Source organism: Excalfactoria chinensis, chromosome 26 (genome assembly GCF_039878825.1).
Source record: "Excalfactoria chinensis isolate bCotChi1 chromosome 26, bCotChi1.hap2, whole genome shotgun sequence".
Taxonomy (NCBI): domain Eukaryota; kingdom Metazoa; phylum Chordata; class Aves; order Galliformes; family Phasianidae; genus Excalfactoria; species Excalfactoria chinensis.
Genome location: NC_092850.1, coordinates 1,866,396 through 1,884,049, shown reverse-complemented (window position 1 = coordinate 1,884,049; position 17,654 = coordinate 1,866,396). Strand labels below are relative to the sequence as shown.

The 17,654-nt window shown below is 53.2% G+C and overlaps 1 protein-coding gene across 8 annotated transcripts; it reads right to left on the bottom strand.

The window, feature by feature from the left end:
• Positions 1-2,357: 2,357 nt before the first annotated feature.
• ELAVL1 (ELAV like RNA binding protein 1) lies at positions 2,358-16,364 on the bottom strand. Of its 8 annotated transcripts, none has more exons than XM_072357472.1 (7): positions 16,266-16,364; positions 12,479-12,662; positions 9,573-9,676; positions 9,145-9,298; positions 7,372-7,597; positions 5,038-5,151; positions 2,358-3,986 (listed from the first exon to the last, which is right to left on the bottom strand). In XM_072357472.1, exons 2-7 carry the CDS (start codon positions 12,648-12,650, stop codon positions 3,662-3,664), a joined length of 1,095 nt encoding a protein of 364 aa, XP_072213573.1. In that variant the 5' UTR covers positions 12,651-12,662; positions 16,266-16,364; the 3' UTR covers positions 2,358-3,661. The 8 variants fall into 8 exon arrangements, with proteins under 8 accessions (XP_072213573.1, XP_072213577.1, XP_072213574.1 ...); XM_072357476.1 differs by having other exon boundaries at positions 7,372-7,507; XM_072357473.1 differs by lacking the exon at positions 16,266-16,364 and adding an exon at positions 15,933-16,052.
• Between the last annotated feature and the right edge of the window lie 1,290 nt (positions 16,365-17,654).

The following is a 17,654-nucleotide window of genomic DNA, read 5'->3' as shown; positions in this document are numbered from 1 at the left end:
CAAACATGAAGATAAAAGAACACGAGAACACCTACTGAAGGACCTTGGGGATCACTTCCAAACCTTAGCATCCAAAGCCTGCACCACCTCTCCAGCTGCTCGCTCACCTCCCTGGCAGCTGCGGACCCCTCCTGCTCTCAGTGTAGCCTGCCTACTTGTAGCTGCTGTGTACAAATGTGAGTACAACACACTGTGCCTCTGCCAGCACGGGAGCACTCCCAGCCAGCAGCCGCACGGCTCGTCCACCGCGCTGCCTTCACCGGGCAACACAGAGGTTCTATGGACACCAGCACCGGGGGGACACAGAGCTACAACAGCTCCTGCTCCTTCCGCCCTACGGGACAGACCTCCTCCCCAGCACAGGAAGGGGCCGGGGGCAGCAGGGGCGGGGGGCTCAGCTCCCCTCCCTCGACATGGCAGAGCACAGCACAGATACTGCAGAAAAGCAGCACGGCTCTAAGGACAAAAACTCAGCGCTTGAGCATACAGACAGTCCAAAATGGAACCAGCAGGAAACAAAGCAGAGCACTACGCTGTTTTGATTCGGCCCCTGGTCAGAGCCCTCTGATGGTGCCATTTGTTCACCTGAAGGGGCCGCACTCTCCCTTACCAGCTCGTACAAAGCACACAGCAGCACCGGAGCTCCCTGCTCTGTATTTTCTGTGCCATCACAGATGGCGAACGGGACGTCTGTGCAGGGGCTGCACCCTGTTCCTACAGGGGATCTGGGAAGCAAGTGTCAGGTACTGGGTGGGAATAAAAGCTCATTAATAAACCAGCAGATCAGAAAAGACCGGCCTGAATAAAGCCTGCAAGGAAACTCTGAGAAAACCTCTTTCTTTATTTTTTTGCAGCCAAACAAACGCTGTATTTTGGTGGGTCGGTTGGTTTGTTGAGTTCTGCACAACGCAGCTCAAATCCAGAACAACTTCAGAGCAGTTTAAGGGCGACCCTAAACCACCCTCGGGTCGCTCTGTGCTCAGCAATGTCTCATTTTAGAGTGAAACCCCACAGTGCCCAAAGGATGCAGCCCACCCTGCAGGGCCGGGGCAGCCCCAAGCAGCGCAGCCAAGCCCCAGCCCACAGGCTGCCAAGCACAGCAGGTGTTGGAAAAACAGCAGAGAAATGGAAGGATGTTGAGTAAGAGAAGGAGAGAGTTCCACATTCAGGGTCCTGACACCCCATAAAACACCTCCTGGATGAGGATGGTGTGATGAGGAGAAACTTCCACAGCACTACTGAAACAATACCCTGAATTTCCTTCTTATTTAGTAAGGAACAGGAAAGGGGGGAATCAGGAAGCAGTTGGATGACAGCGGTGCCAAAAAGCCACCAAGAAAAGTTAAAGAGAACGGGGCTGTTGGTGAGCAACCAGTGGTGTGAAGAGCAGCATGCCTGTCATGGTTATGGATGCAGAGATTTGGGAAGCGTGGATCTCACAAGATCCAGTGATAAAGCAGCAGCTGCCATTTGGTTACAGAAATCTTAACGAAACGAAGCAAGAGAGAACCAGAGGAAACTGGAACCCATTTCAGGCTCACCCCAGTGGAACAGCGAAGAAGGGAGGCCAAGAGGTGATGGGACTCGGTAAGAAAGCTGCCCTACACCACGCAGCTGTAACCTGGGAGAAATCCCAACAGCGCTTCGAAACCTTTCCCTGTGCACCAGAAACGGTTCCGCTGAAGTGATAAAATGGATGATAAGCACAGAAACATCTGGAACAGATGCTGGAAGAGAAAGCCAGAAGCGGATGGCAGACAGCAGCGCCTGGGCATGGGGAACCAGAGCTGGGCAGTGAGCTCAGCTGCTCTCGGGCTGCGGCGTGCAGAGATGAGGGCGCAGGTTTCCTGATGGTAGAGTGCCAGCCCTGCTGCAAGAAGGAAACCGAGGATCCCCCGCTGCAAGGCAAAGTCAGCAGGGCACGGAAGCACTGCAGGCAGCCGGGATCAGCAACGCAGCTCGGGACTGGCTGAGGCTCACACAGAAAGGAGACACTGCGATAGAAATGACCCAGTTTTCCCATTCGCCCTAATTTTTGGCAACTGAACCTACCTGGAGGTTGCACAGAGCACGTCTCTACCACGCACAGCATCCTTACAGGGCCTGCACCCGACAGTCCTTCCCAGGCCTCCTATCAAAGAGCACCGCCGGGTTACATCAGCCCGTGGAACAAAGGCTCTATGTGACAGATGTGGTGCTCTCATTTCACATCCCTTTTTCTTCTACTCATCTGTCAAAGGACGAAATTAAGACTCTTTAAGAGGAACTACACTCCTTACAAAACACTTTCTTGAAAGCTGAACGTTTTGTGCAATACTTAAGCAAAAAAATAACAGAAAATAAAAAACAAAACAAAATTTGAGCAAAACAAAATCAAATTTAATGTTCTTAAATGCAAAAGTAAAAACAAACAAAAAACACAAAAAAGCAAAAGAAAATTAACAGAAACAGAACAACTCAAAGTTTCAAGGCAGTCTGCAGAAAACTCGGGGGATTAATCTTGAGATCTACAAATCAAAGGGTTTTCTTGGTTAATATCTAACTTGCAAGTCGTAAGTACTTTTCTGCTGAGTGTTCAATAAGTAAAGCTAGTTGTCAAAACAAAATCCTAGTAAAATAGAAAAATCTAGCACTCATTAGAAGGGATGCGAGAAATACAATGCTCAAATGTTTACAAGTGGGTTTGTTTTTTTTTTTCCTTTACAAAATAGAACTACCAAAGGAATTCAGGCTATGGTGATCTTTGAAAAGGAGCATCTTGCTGCGTTATAATGTACCAGGAAGTAGTGCACCATGCATTAAATATCCGGACAGAAGAGATTCGGTTCGATAACGTAGCGACACATTCACACTTTTGTGGAGTTTCATTTTGACTCTGAAATCTTCCCGGAGTTTCTCTGAAACTCTTTGGTCCATTCCTATTAAAAATGTTGGGCTCTAAGAGGAAATATTGCTAAAACCTTTCCATTGGACAGCATGGCCGCTGCTCGGTGTGCAACTTACCTCATCAATGGTGTTAAAAGTTATGCTGGCATGCTACTACTTACAAGACCTCGGCTTTATAAAGCGCCATCCTCAACGACACGTAGCAATGAGTATTAATCGGCAAAATGAATTTACTGCCAACTACAACATTAGTAGTTCTCAGCTTTTCTTCCATAGTAGCGAGTCGGGGGGGGGGCAGTCGGGAGAATGGGTGAGGAAAACAACAACATGAGAAACAAGCAAATCCATTAATTCAGCCTGAGGGTTTTTAGAGGAGATTCCAGTTTTTTGCAGACAACATTCAATGGAACAGATGTTAGTCTCATAAGTGAAAGCATGCTTCAATTTTACCACCATCCAGAGGGTCAGATTCAATGCATTCTACTTCAGATCTCAGGGGGTTGTTATCATCATCGTTATTATTATTATTCTTTCTTTTTTTTTTAAACATGTTTTTAAATGAAATAACTTAAAGCAACTTAAAATTGGTCTAACATTGCGGGATTTCAAACATTTGAACATGTCAGTTGCATCCCAGAATATAAAACCTTTTCCACTTCTCATTTAGACTAAGACAAACACTTGTGAAAATTGGCGCAAAATGAGTTTTACACTAACAAAAATGTTTCAACTTCTGTCACTCCATTATCTACTCCATACAAAAAGCACGAGCAAGTTATTTGTGGGACTTGTTGGTTTTGAAGGAAACCTGTAAGATTTTGTCCCCCAGGCGGTAGCCATTAAGACTTGCTATGGCCATTGCAGCTTCTTCATAGTTTGTCATGGTCACAAAACCAAAACCTTTGCACTTGTTGGTGTTGAAATCCCGAATAACTTTCACATTGGTAACCGCGCCAAAGGGGCCAAACATCTGCCAGAGGATTCCCTCATCAGCATCTTGACCAAGGTTGTAGATGAAGATACACCAGCCAGAAGATGCGTTTCCTGGAACATTTACACCAGAAAGCCCACTCATGTGATCTACACCCATAGGAGAGAACCTAGCAAATAAAAAGCACAATATTGCATGTAAAAGTTCAATTCAATTCAGCAAATCAACTTGAACGGGAAGCGACCGACAACGAATAATTTCTACATGGATATCAAAACTGCCAGAAAGAAACATTTACGCATTCAAATTAACAGTCAACCACATTGACAGCTGCCAGGAGAAACGTTACGCATTCCACATGCTTTACTTCTACCTACAGGGAACTCTACTTAGAAATAGGCAAGCCGTGGTACCGTCCCAAGGCAAGTTTACGCCATCACCTTCACAAGGGACTGAGTGACCTTTGGAGCCCAGTGCAGCAATGCAGGAGCGTGGGGCAACGTGCAGCCCCTCCCCGGAGCCCACCTTGCCCCCCCAGCCACCCTCAGCTCCAGGATGCTGTGCCAATACCCTTTTTTGGGGGGGGTTGTTGTTTTTTGGCTCTGCAGTAGCACATTGGGAGCATCAGAGCAAGAACAGAGCCAAGGAAATGCTGGTGCTCCCCCAAGCCACCCCTCAGCAGCTGGGCTGCCCCACACTTCCAGCTCCAGCACTGACATTTCAGTTTATCATTCCCCAGTTCCAGGTATGTTAATCTTAACTGCAGTGGTTTTCAAACGTAAAATTACTAAACAAGTTTTAAAGATGTGGTTTTCTGTACCAAGCATTTACGGTTCTCATCCACTTCATGCCAACTCCATACCCTGAACTCTGACTTGACTGAGCTGGGTATCTTACAACCCCCTGCCTGCTCTCCTTAAATCTACCCTCTGGCACCTGAGCAAGAAGAAACAATTACTTTCTGCTATATCTTGCTTTGTATTATCTGCTTTTCTCCCATAACCCAAACATCAGACCCCTCTAATCTCCTATTCCTGCTCTCCATCCTGGACATTCAGAGCGTTAGGACATTTTAATGCAATATTACGGTTGCACAGCTAAGCGCTCAAAGGTCAGGAAATGTGAAAGTTAAAGCAGAAAACCTCCATTCGATCCCTTTTGCTTATGTCTTAAATAAAAACGTGAGGCCACGTGATTGTAGAAATATAATTATACTATACCAGGGGTTCCCAAACTGTGGTGTACCACTGGTGATATGCAAACCACTTAAATGCGGTACACGTGCTGCTCTCTGCCAAGGACATGGCGGTGGCAGATCCTGATTCTCTGCTGACCTGGAGGAAACAGGGAACGCATGTCTGGGCAGCGAGCACGGCACGCGGCGCCCAACACTTCCCCCTGACTTTTTCCTCACCCTGCATAAAGACAGGAGCTGCCTTTGTATACAAGAGAGGGCTTACGGCAGCGTGAACGAGGAGGACAGGGAGCAGAGCCGCACGGCACGCACGAGGCAGGGCAGCCAGCTCACGCTCAGCGCTGCGTGCAGGTGGGTGCGCTCACACTTAGAGAACAGCTCGGCCCCCTCCCGCAGCCCCGGCTCTCCAGGAGAGCTCACCTCCCAGGGCAGCTGAGCTGGGAGACCCTTTAGGCCCAGGGGGAGTCTGTGGGGGCACAGCCCTCCCCTCTCGGCAACGCTGCTGCCTGCAGCCCGGCCTGCTGCTGGCATGGCCGCCCCTGAGCTCACGCTGCACGTACTCACTGCTGCTGCCACTGCTGGCCAACCCCGAGCACATCCGAGTTTGGGAATCCTTGCACTACAGTGAAACTGAGAGAGTGGTTAAGAGGAGCAGAACGCGAATGAAACGCGCTAACCCACGTAGTTCTGTGACATCTACTGAGCATTTATTTTGCTTTCATATGAAAACGTTCCTCTGTTGGCATGCTTCATATCCTTGTAGGTTTTTGTTTGTTTGTTTTTTCCCCCAACAGACACTTTCCAACTCTGTAACTCTTCCGGGTGAGTAACCATCTCCTTATCTTAACTCCTACCAGGAAAAGGTTCATCTCAACAGATCACCAGACTTGGGTCGCTGTGTGCAGGAAGTCCCTGAGCTCAGAGCCACACAGCGTTGGTTCCAGCAGCACCTGCCTCCTACAAAGCCTCAGGCCAACAAATCTAGAATGACAACGTGCAAAACCAGGGGAAGCAGTAAGCACCGCTGCGCTGCCAGCACAACTGCTCTCAAACGAGTTCCCCCCTTTCAGCTTTTTGAGTCACAGAGATGCTTCAGGTTTATCAGAGCAAGTAAAACCCCAACAGCCCCATCACAGCTGATCTGCACTGGCCAGAGGGGCAGCTCAGCTGTACTGCTGGGGGCAGCTGCTGCTCGGGGGCAGGCTGGGCATTGGCCAGTGGTAGGTGACTTGTAAGCAGTCTTATATAATAAGGCAGTAATGGTGATTATAAATGTATTTCTCTTTCTTTCCTGTCTTAGCAAAGTTTCTATCTCAGCTGTTAAGTGCTGCTGTTTTTCCTCCCTGATTTTCCAAAGAACATCCCTGTGGTATAAAAATGGTGAACTGTACAGGAGTGCACAGCGCAGCTGGGGTTGAGGGCTGAGTTCTCAGCCTTCAGGACTCCTAAAGAGTCCAACACACACAGATCTGCTGCCCATGAAGGCCAGCCCCCAACGTGAGCCGTAAGCCACAAACACTGCAGGAACCAGAAAGGATTAGTGGAATGTTCAGGAAAGGATCTGAGCAAATATATGTAGGAAATTAATAATTATAAATTAGAGATATGAGAGGCTTAATCCTGGATTTACCTTCCATCATATGACTGAACAAGATGGAGCGCAATCCAAATGCTAGTTGAAGCATTCAGCCTCTGGAGTAGAGAACACGGGCGACATTTCTACAGGCTGTGAGCCCTCTGGGGGCAGCTTATCGTCTCATCAGGCTCTGTATACTCCAGAAAGCAGACAAGGCCCAGCCTGAGCCATGGCCCCTAAGCTTTAACACAGCATCAACGGCTGGAACTGTCAGCATCACAGAACCATAGAACAGCTCGGGTTGGAAGGGAGCTCAAGGATCAAGTTCCAACCCCCTGCAGTTAGTCTCCCTGCAGAGAGCTCCTAGCTGGGAACCAGATCACTCGGGGATGGCAGATTTGGAGCACACACAGTGTGTGTCTCCAAGTGTCCAATCGCACTGTAAAGGGATTCTTCTTTTGTTTCCTATGAGCTAACTTCCTAGATTCCCCCCCCTGCTGGAACCAACGGTTCAGAGCTTTAATTAAAGTTGCCAAATTCTATCTGCATTCGGATACAGGGACTGCAGAATGGGGATCTGTTGAGACGGGCACCTGCAGCGCGCTGAGTCGCAGCGGCACGCAGCTTCCTGCGCCTTCACAGCGCTGCCTTTGACACCAGATTTACAGGTAAGGGTTCACTTTTCATCCTCCTTTAACTCAGCGATCCATTTACATCACTCTGCACAGCGCCGCAGCGAGGAGACTCGGCACGCAGCTGCAACCAGGATCCCTCCTAACCTACCTGAATCTCTGCGCCTGGTGGTGGACCGGCCCTCCGAACCGCCTGGCTGGTGAGTGACACAGCTGCGACAACAGGGCCACGTTTTTGTTCTGGTTGGGATTGGCTGCAAACTTCACCGTGATGGGTTCGGAGGAACCTGGGGGTTTGTGACCATTGAAATTTGTAATTGCCTCTTCTGCTTCTGACCTTTTGTCAAACCGGATAAATGCGACCCCTCTGGATAAACCTTTTAACCAAAGCGATAAAGAAAAGAAAGTAAACAAACAAACAAAACGACAAAAGAAAGAAATGAAATTCAGGATAAACGCAAAAGAATCGTGAAAGTAAAAAATCAAAAGCTTAAAAATCACTTTGGAGCTTTGGAGCCGTCTGCGATCCCTGCTGGTTCATCAGCAGCCCCAGAACACACAAACCAAGGAACAAAGGCAAACCAACGCGCTGCTCCCCGCGCTACCAGGCAGGGCGATTCGCTCCTGCCAGGCACTACAAGCAAAGGGAACCCGTGGTGAAACTCCATGGCTTGGAGCATGAACGACATTTCCCATTAACAGCAACAGAAGGTGTTAGAAGTTAATCCCCCCACCCAGCCCCAAAAAGAACCCCACTAAGGGGAGAAAAACAAAGCAACCACAAAGCTCACTCTGGCTTTGATGGCTGCACCACCAGGAACCACCTGCAAACACAAACCTGGCCCTGATTCTCCAAACATGTTCAGTTTTCCAGCCCCAAGGCACCTGCAGACACGGCAGGAGGTGTAAGGGAAGGCGTTTAGCCCTCTGCAATAAGGATGCACAAGACTTTCACGTTCAGTCAGGTGAATCTCACCAGGAGCTGCTGACTGCCCACTCTGAACTGCAGTCCATTCCTCACAGCAATCAAAGCTACTCCTTAACTAACGTGTACAGACAAGCATGGTTCCACGTACAAATTCACCTCAATACCCTAATTCCACAATTATCTGCTATTCTAACGCAGTGCACGTGTTATTAACGGCAGGATCTGTTTGCAGAAGTACTTTCTGAATTCCTAAGTGACAGATGAGCTGCTGGAGAACCCACAGCGTGCTCAGGTCACGGGATAAGCCAAACTATTTGTTCGTACAGTTGGAAATCATGAGGTAAGAAATCACAACTGAAAACTCATCCGTAACACCAAGTCAGCTTCGGTCCCTCCTGAGCTCAGCAATTAACAAAGTCATTTCTTTGTCCTTTGGCGGTTGGCTTGGTTTTGTTTTTAAGCCATAATATGCAGTAAATTCCAGGACAGTCACTCACGTTTGAGGTTCATTCTTCTGGTCTGCAGTAACCACAGAGGATCGTTCAACACCTCGGGTGGTTTTTAAGCATCAAGAAATTGTGCAAGTGAATTCCAGGTTGGCATAAAGGAGGAAACATGTTGGTGTTTCTACCTGGAGCTCAGTATTCACCCATAAATAGCAGCCGTGTTTGTAAGAATTAAACGTGGCAAAGCAGCAGCTCAGCCTGGTACAACTGGTGGTCAAATCACAGTAAGTGAGGAGCTCCGGCTGCAGCCCAGCACGGCACTTAGCAGCCTAAGTCATTCCTTATGACTAAAAACAACCAGAAACCAAAACCAAGACCACATCAGAAAAGGGCAGCGCATCCCCCTCGAGTCAGCGGCCGATCCCAGGTGGCACAGTTTGCTATAAATGAACCAAACTGTCTTAAATAAGCCCAGGAACAGACAGACTCTGAGGAGGGGCAGGAGGTGCCATGCATCACAGTCCCACCCGGCTGAGGCAGTCGGACCCACCTGTGGTTTGATCCACGAGCACACGGGAATTGATGATGCGCCCAAAACGTGAGAACATGTCTTCTACATCCTTCTGTGTCATCGACCTCGGGAGCCCACTGATGTACAGGTTAGCGTCCTTGATAACTTCGGAACTCGGACGAGCATAGGAAACCTTGAAACAAATCAACCATTGAAATTAAATACACAAGAGGGTCTATTGAAATGGAGAGAGCAGCTTATTGTCATCAGCCGTCGCGTTTAGACCCTGCTGAACAACACCAGCTTCTTTTGTTTAATCTCCTGGAGTTCAGGAAAGGTGGATGGGAAAAGAAAACTGCCAGGGCAGAGGGAGGAATCATGCTCACACCAGAGCCCACCACCCAGCCAGCACTCTCATTACAAGCTTATTACAATGCTGCTGTCATAGACTCTTCTGTATGTCCTACCTTGATGGTTTTTGACTGCAGTCTGAGGCCGTTCAGTGTGTTTATTGCTCTTTCTGCATCTTTCGCTGTAACGTAGTTCACAAAGCCATAGCCTAAGCTGTGTCCTGCAAGGAAGAACATATTGCTTTAAATCAGCCCTTGCCAAAGAGAGGGATCACTACCAAAACTGGACGAAATACAAAGGAGGAAAAGGAACTCCAACATAATCCATCATGCAATATTTAAATACACTAAAGAACTTTCCCAAGGTTGGCATGCATTGCATGAAAGAACTCCAAGCTCTTATTTGCTGCTTCAGACCTCTCAGAGAAAGTTCATCTCAGACAACGACCCACCAGCTGTAAATTCAGGGCTGAATACGGAGGCTGCCCACTTAGGGGCTCTCCGGTCTGTCAGCCCTTCCTAACGGCCCCTCTTGGCTCTGCAGCAAGGAAGAGCTGCCTGGCACACTTCTGCCTTCATCTGCTTTGTTGTGAGATGCAATATATCACTGGCTCATCTAAACCCAATTAGCGTCACGTCGCCCATTTCGTTGTATAAACAGCCTCTGTTAATTCCCATACTTGCTCTTGAAAGATGCCAGATCCACTCCAAGTCGGCCCCTCGTGCAGGAGCAACACCCTGCCCTCACAGCACACATTAAAACACCCCCACCAGCACAGAGCATGACTCCACACACAGGAGGAGTTTGCTATTCCCTGGCCAGCAGCTGTCCTGCAGAGCCTTGGATGGCTTAAGTGCTGATGCGCTGTCTGAGATCAGTGACAAGGAAGGCTAAGCTACTTACTTCTGTTTTTATCCCATATACACATAACCGTGCTCATGGATACACGGGACCAAAAGTCACCACCCAGACCAAGCCCCTGCGGTTAACACTGTACCTGCTGCCCTCCCCAAGAGAAGGAACTTCACAGGGAAAGCTGCTGCATTTTCACCCCAGCACCTCCAACCTAGAAACCCCCCTCCAAAGCTCTCCCTTTCTAAAAGCAGCTCTGAGTTTATCCCTATTTACTTTATACCCACTTGCTCTTGTGGAAATGCTGTCCTCCAGCTCCAGGTAACATTACATAACATAATCGGAGCATTCCGATTACAGTGACAAGAACCGCACAACGCTGTGGCTGTTTCCCATGCAAAAGGGAACAATTTCAGGCCAACAGAATACTTGAATGTGCTCCAGGAGACAAGAATATTTCAGAACTCTGTTGGAAGACTGGAAAGGAACAGCAGGTGACAGCAGCACGAGCAGCCATCCCATCAGTGAGCTGCAGCAACGCGCTGCCGGCCAGCCCTCCGTGTGTTAACAGGTGTCTGCTGCTGGTTTGTGCTGCACCACTTCGACAAGGGGGTCTCCCAGAGGAGATGCACTGAACAGGAGCGTGCATGCTGGCTCCAGGAATTCCAGCCACCTAGAGCTGCTCCTGTAAGCACTGCAGCACAACAGGCTGAAACAGAGAATCTGGATGTCCTGGCACATCATCCAAGCACCTTCAATACAAAAGACTGGCCAGGATGCATTTCCTCTGTCCATGGCAGCAGTAACAGCACACATTGCTGGGAAGGGGTCGGCACAGAGCGCAGCTTTGGGACCAGAACGTCTGAGATCAGATCAGAAAGTCACAGCTTCATCAGCACGGAAAGGCCAGACAAACCGCGGGGCTCGTCGCCGCCTGCAGCCTCACAGAGGTCCCAGCTGAACAGGGTCAGTGGCGGCTTGCAGGCCTCAGCCATAACTAAAAAAGGCCGGGAGACACAACAGCAAAAAGCAACATCTCCGAGTTGACACTGTGCCACACTATATCGGGAAGTGACCTTCTAACGTCCCCCCGGGGCTCCGAACCGCTGCTGGCCTTCAAGTCTGACACAAAGAGAAACACCCTGAGTCGGTGGGTGCAACATCCACCACAAATGTGAGCACGGAGAGCTGCAGCGCTGCCTTTGGCTGCAAGAGCTCAGCTGCTCATCACTGGTTGCACCCTTCACAGCCGAAGCAAACTCACATCTGGAACCACTTAGAAATACGGTGGATGAACTGGAGAAGGCAGACACCAACAGCTCACCTCGCTGCTGCCACCAGTGGGAGCTGGGAGGGCACTTCTCTTTATGGTTAATGTAGAAATTAAAACGAAGTTACCCCGGCTTGACAAAGCAAATGCTCGGCCATGCTTCCAGCAGCCAGTCATCGATCCACAGCGGCTCTGCAGGAGGCCGAGGTGAGTTCACTCAATCATTAACAACTGCAATCAATCAGGCAGAGGGGACTTTCTGCCCTGTGTGTTTCGTTAATAGAAGACTGAGGACAAAACAGATCACTGCTGCCTTGTGAAAAATAGGCATCAAGCCCCAACGCCGCTGTTAATGAAATAAATACAGTCAACAAAGGCAGCTAAACTGAAAAGCCTGATTCCCCCTCCCGGCCCACCCTGCTGCTTTCTGGGCCAGCATCACAACCTGCCCACGGAGCCACCGCTTTGTTCTGTGCTTCTGCTCCTCTGCCACGCAGCCCTGCAGGGTCAGCCAGACACAGGAAAGCAGAAATCCACTACAAGACCTCTCAGCCCTTCCTCCTCCACCCACAGCACACAGACCTGGCCCTGCTCAGCACCATGAGGGCAGCTGACATACAACCAAAGGCTTCGTCATGCTTCCCCGAGCAGCCTTGTTTCCTTGCCAAACAGCCTCCAAAGCAAGCCTCCAAAGCAAGCCTCCGCTCCTCAGCATCTCAAACTGTACAACAACACCGGGGCTGAAAGCTAGTTCTGAACAACAGTGCGAGGGTTACAGCACTGCAGGCGCACGTCAGTGCTGGGATCACACAGCGACACAAAGACGTCCCACACCAGACTGCCCCAGGTGAGCACTGCGGGGGCTCCACAATGTCCGACTGCTTTGATCCTGTATCATACCTGCAACTTTGTCCCGAATCAGCTTTGCAGATTCAACTTCACCGATGCTGCTGAAGAGGCTCCGTAGCTCATCCTGCGTCATGTTCTGGGGGAGGTAGTTCACAATGAGATTTGTTCTGCCGATGTCATCTCTGCAATCTTCAGCCATGTGATCTTCATAACCATTAGACATCTTATAACGTATCTGCAAAGAGAAAAGCCCCACGTTAATGAGTCGCTCTGTGTCAAAACGGGCCCAACTTCTTCCACCTGCCACGCATCGGAGCCTTCACTGTAGACAAGAAGCAATTGTAACCACGCAGATTTCCACCCTGCAAAACAGATCTGCTTCTGTTCACGTTCCCAGAAGAATTCATTCCTTCAGACGGTATTTCAGGGGGCCGCGAGGCGCAGTGCACAGCAAAGGGATGGAGCAGCTCTTAATGCACACCACCACAAACCCAACGGTCACAACAGCAGGGCTGAAGTCAGAAAGCAAATATCCAGAGAGGGAATGTTGGCATGGAGGGGAGATTTCAGTCTGTTCTCCAACATCTACTGAGTAACAGCGAGCTCCTGCTTCACACCGCTTGGGAAAGTCAATGTTCTTAATGGGAGAGAACCAAACAAATATCTGAGCAAACGTCTGGGAACAAACCACCAGAGCTGTGTGAATTCGGAACCCACAGCCCGGCACACAGCAAAAATCCCAAACCAAACCCTTTGTGTTGCAAGGATGGAATGAAGCAAACCATAGAAGGGGTTTCGCTGCTCTGCGCTGAGAAGCCTCTGAGCCCCACATTTCTACATCTCCAGCACCAACAGCAGCAAACCCCCCTCACAGCCCCAGGGCAGGCATCTGCTCCATGGAGGCAGTGGGAAATTGTGGCAGGAGAGGAGCAGTTATGCTGTGTCAGCAGCTCTAAGATGCTTTCTTTGCTGCATGATAAGCACGGGAGCAAATGACAGAGGATAGAAGCTGCAAAGCCAGGAGCCAAGCAAGAGACTCCTCACTTCTGCATCCCAAGCTGCCAGACTGTCTCGGCTGCACTGCAAAGCTGCACCAACGAGCACAGGTCCCTCCCAGCTGTTCTGTGCTGGATCAGTGCAGGCCCAGGCTCACAACCCGGGCTGACCCTCATGGCAGCCACTGGGCCAGGAGGCTGAGGCAGGTCCTAAGTTGTTGGAGGGTGTTTTGCTGAGCGCGGAGCTCCCAGATTTGCACGTGGAACTGAGCAGCACAGACAGCCCTTTGGCAAGCAGCTATCAGCCTGGAATTGCTGCACCACAGCCTCCCATCGCACTGCAACGCTCACCTCCACCTCCCTGTGATAAACACAGCGCCCAGGGCTCTGCTGATTCACAAGTTTGCTAAGAAGACAAACTTACAAACCAGGCTGACATAGCAGCGCCCTCAGGGAGGATTCCTGCTCCTGACACAGGCAGCTCAGAGGTCTGCTGCTTCCTCCCTTCACCTACAGGCTCACAAAGGCACAGGACCACTGCTGGGCTCAGATTTGGATGCAGACACCGTGAGCACGTCAGCTGCCACAGAACCTAAGAGGGAAATTGCTCCTCCATGAGCAGTGAGCTCTGAGCTCCGGCACACCAGCACTTTGCTTTCCAGCCACGGAGCTCTTCCCATCCACCCTGGCTGTCAGTGGTGCCGAGATCGGAGCTATGTGAACACCTCCCTGCTCTCTGCTGTCACAGACTGCACCCATCGCTGACACTTGGCCCAAGAGAGGAGGTGGGTGAGGAGGGGCTGCTCTGAGCCAAGTGCTGCTGGCAGGGTCTGCTTGGGCCAACTTTGGTCTCCAGGGCCGGTTGGTCCCTGAAGGCACCAGCTGACCCCAAGGAGAATTCCAGGGCCATAGGAAGAGCCCTCCTCCTCGTTCTTCAGCAGAGGGACATGCTTACTGACTTGCCTCCTCCCCCACAAGCCAAGGGCAGCTCAGAGGCAAACAACAAACAACTGCTATCTGGACTGGACACTGCTCTACTGCTCAATGGTGAGGCTGCTGGACAGGCTTCCTTAGAGACCACACCTGAAACAGAGCAAGAAGGGCACTGCTACACCAAGGCAGGGCCAAGCAGAGCCCCCAGCCACGTGGGGAAGGAGGAAAAGGGGCTGAGAGGTGCAGCACTGAGCAGTGCCAGCCACACCGAAAGGCAAAGCAGAGCACTGTGAGCTCCCACCAACCCCAGCCCACCAGGAAAGTCATTTCCAACAACAGTCCCACACAGCCTTGGTGAAACAGAGCTTCCCTTGTGGCCAAGATGCTGCATTGGGAAGCAGGAGTTCAATCCAGGCACAGGGGTGGAACAGCACATCCCGATGTGGATCGCTGTAGGGATGCAGGACAACACGGCCAGGCCTGTGTGCTCCCAGGAGGAGAGCAGGTGAATTTCGCAGTTCTTTACAGCCAGAACGCTGCAGCTCCACCTCCTGAGCTGCAAACAGCAACAAACAAACAACACCCCCCTGGCACAGGGTAGCACAGGGCAGCCGTACTGCATGTGGGATCTGCATCTTCTGGAGGCAGAAATAAACCCAAGCAAGGCGGCTGCAGGATCCCTGCCCACCGTCAGGCCACACGAGTAGCTCAGCCCACACGTGCTGCAGCTCCTTCTGCTCATCCACCCACGGTGCCCGACGGTCCTTCCGAGTTTGCAGCTTTATGGGATTCTCTCCATTTCCTTCCCTCCTCTGCAGCCCTGGAAGGCACGTTTCCTTTCCCCACCTGCACTGAAGTTGCCAACATTCCCTCTCAGTTCTAACGATAAAACGCTGCCCCCCCCCCCACCACCAGCAGCAGCGTCCATTACCGGAACCGACCACCCATCTCCTCTTTCCAGCTCCGTGCCTCCCAGGGGCATTTCCACAACGAGCACATTCGCTTCCAGGCGCCCCTCGGCGCCCCCCCCTCCCCCAGCTCCACGCATTGGGCGCCGCTCGCAGTGCTTACGGTGGCACTCGGGGGCCAAAAGAGAAACCGCTGCCAGGAAGAGGGACCAGAAGAGCACCGGTGTGCACAGCGGGAACAGCACGAACAGCGCACAAATAGAGCACACACAGCACACAAACAGCACGAACAGCACGAGCCTCCGGAGCGCCGCTCACGGCCGCCCTTCCTTTCCCTTCCCTTCCCTTCCCTTCCCTTCCCTTCCCTTCCCTTCCCTTCTCTCCTCCCGTTAAGGCCGCTCGGGTCCCGCACGCGGCGGTTGCGGCCATCAGACCATCCCCTCGGTCCTTCCGAGCCGGCCGCGATCGGTTCCCGCTCGGCACCATCACCTGCGCGGGGCGGCGCCGTGCGGCCCGTCGTGTGTCGCCGCGCGGCATCCCGCCCTCGGCCGGTCCCGGAGCCGCGCAGGACGGGAATCCCGCACGCCCGGCGGCTCCGCGCTCCCAGCGGCGGCCATCCGCAGCCCGGCACGCGGCACGGGCGCAGCGCGGCGCTCCCACGGCCCGCACCGGAGCGGATCCCGCAGCGCCGCCCGTTCCGTTCCGCTCCGTTCCGTTCCGCTCCGTTCCGTTCCGCTCCGTTCCGTTCCGCCCCGTTCCGTTCCGTTCCGTTCCGCCGCACGCAGCGCGCTCCCGCCCCGCCCCTCCCCGCTCCCCCCCACCCGCCGCCCCGCCCGCCCCGGCCCCTCCCCCCTCAGGCCCGGCTCTCCCCCGCAGGCCCGGCCTAGGCCTCGCCGCCCCGATCCCCGCCGCCCCCCGTTCTCGCCGCGTTCCGCCCCGCCCCGGAGCGCCGTGAGCTCCGCGGTCGCCGCCCCCCCCCGGCCCGGCGCGGCCCGTTCTCACCTCGCTGCGGTTCGGCGCGGCCGTGCAGCGGGAGGCGAACGGCTCCGCAGCGCGCACAACAAGCCGCTCGCAGCGCCGCCGGACACGCCCCCCCGCCCCCGCCCGCCGAGCGCCATTGGACGCCGCGCGCACGTGCCCCGCGTCTCATTGGTCCGCCGGGCCGTCCGTCCCGCGGCGGCAGCGAGCTGAGGGGGGAGGGGCGCCGCGCCGGGCTGGGCGCCCCCGGGAGGAACCGCGGGGAGATGGCGGGAGAGCGGCAGGACCGAGCGGGACCGGAAACGGACCGGAGGGACGGAGGGACGGCAGCGCTCTGCGGGACGGGAGGAGGAGGGGGACGCGGCACCGAGATCGGAGCTGCCTGCGGGGTGAGCCCAACGGAGCCGAACGGAACCGAACGGAGCAGAACGGAACCGAACGGAGCAGAACGGAGCCCAGCGGAGCCCAACGGAGCGCACCGCAGCAGCCGGCGGGGAGGAGGAGCTGCCGCGCAGCGCTGCCCGCGGGCGACGAGGAGAAGGACCTCGATTACGGCGCTACCGCGAGCCCAGCGCCCAGCACCGCCCTCTGCCGAACAGGAACGGAGCCGCAGCCCGGCACTCACAGCCGTGAGCAGAGCGGCCACAGGCCCGGAGCTGCTGTGGGCAGAGAACAGGAGCGGCGCCCATCGCTGCCATCCCGAACTGCTCCCAAAGTGAGACCGGAACGTGACGGCGCTACTGCCCGCATTGCCCGCTCACAAACGTGCTGAATTTCCTCAGCTGAGAAACGCAACTGAAAACCACGTTGGTGCATCGCTGTGAGCAGCAGAGCTGTGAGGTCCGACCCACAGACAGCCCCATAGGCACCGTGTATGACAACACATATGGGCTCTATGGGCCCTATAGGCTGCCCCACACCCCGCCCCATAGAACCCCCCTGTAGCCCACCACTTATTCTGCCCCACCATCCCCATACCCTGTCTCATATATGTTGCCTGTATATATATATATGCCTCCCATAGTAACCCATAGACCCCCTGCCAACCCTCCCCACGTGCCCTATATCCCCCCCATCCCACTCCCACTTGGCTCCACATTAAGCCCCGCCCCTTAAAGCCTGCCCGTCTGTGCTCAAGGCCCCGCCCCGATCAGGCCCCGCCCCCACAGACGCATCTCACCAATCACAGCCCGGGAGGCGGAGAGAGCAGGTCTGTGGCCCCGCCCCCTGGTGACGCCCTTCGCAAAGCTCCGCCCCCCGTGCTCCTCAGGCCCCGCCCCCTTTCCTCCACTTCTCTCAGGCCCCGCCCCCTTCGCAGCGCAATGGGGCGGGGTCAAAAAGGGGCGGGGCTACAAGGGTGGGCGTGTCCAGAATGGCGGTGGGGTCAGAAAGGGGTCAGGGGGTGGGGCTGGG

What these genes read in the sequence shown, in the direction of transcription:
- ELAVL1 (XM_072357471.1), bottom strand. Translation starts at nt 15,800, where the DNA reads ATGCCGCGCGGCGACACACGACGGGCCGCACGGCGCCGCCCCGCGCAG. An exon ending in GCTCGTGGATCAAACCACAG is followed by an intron (nt 7,598 to 9,144) that starts GTGGGTCCGACT and finishes TTTGGTTAAAAG; the next exon opens with GTTTATCCAGAGGGGTCGCA. An exon ending in CCACAGTTTGGGAACCCCTG is followed by an intron (nt 3,987 to 5,037) that starts GTATAGTATAAT and finishes TTTATTTGCTAG; the next exon opens with GTTCTCTCCTATGGGTGTAG.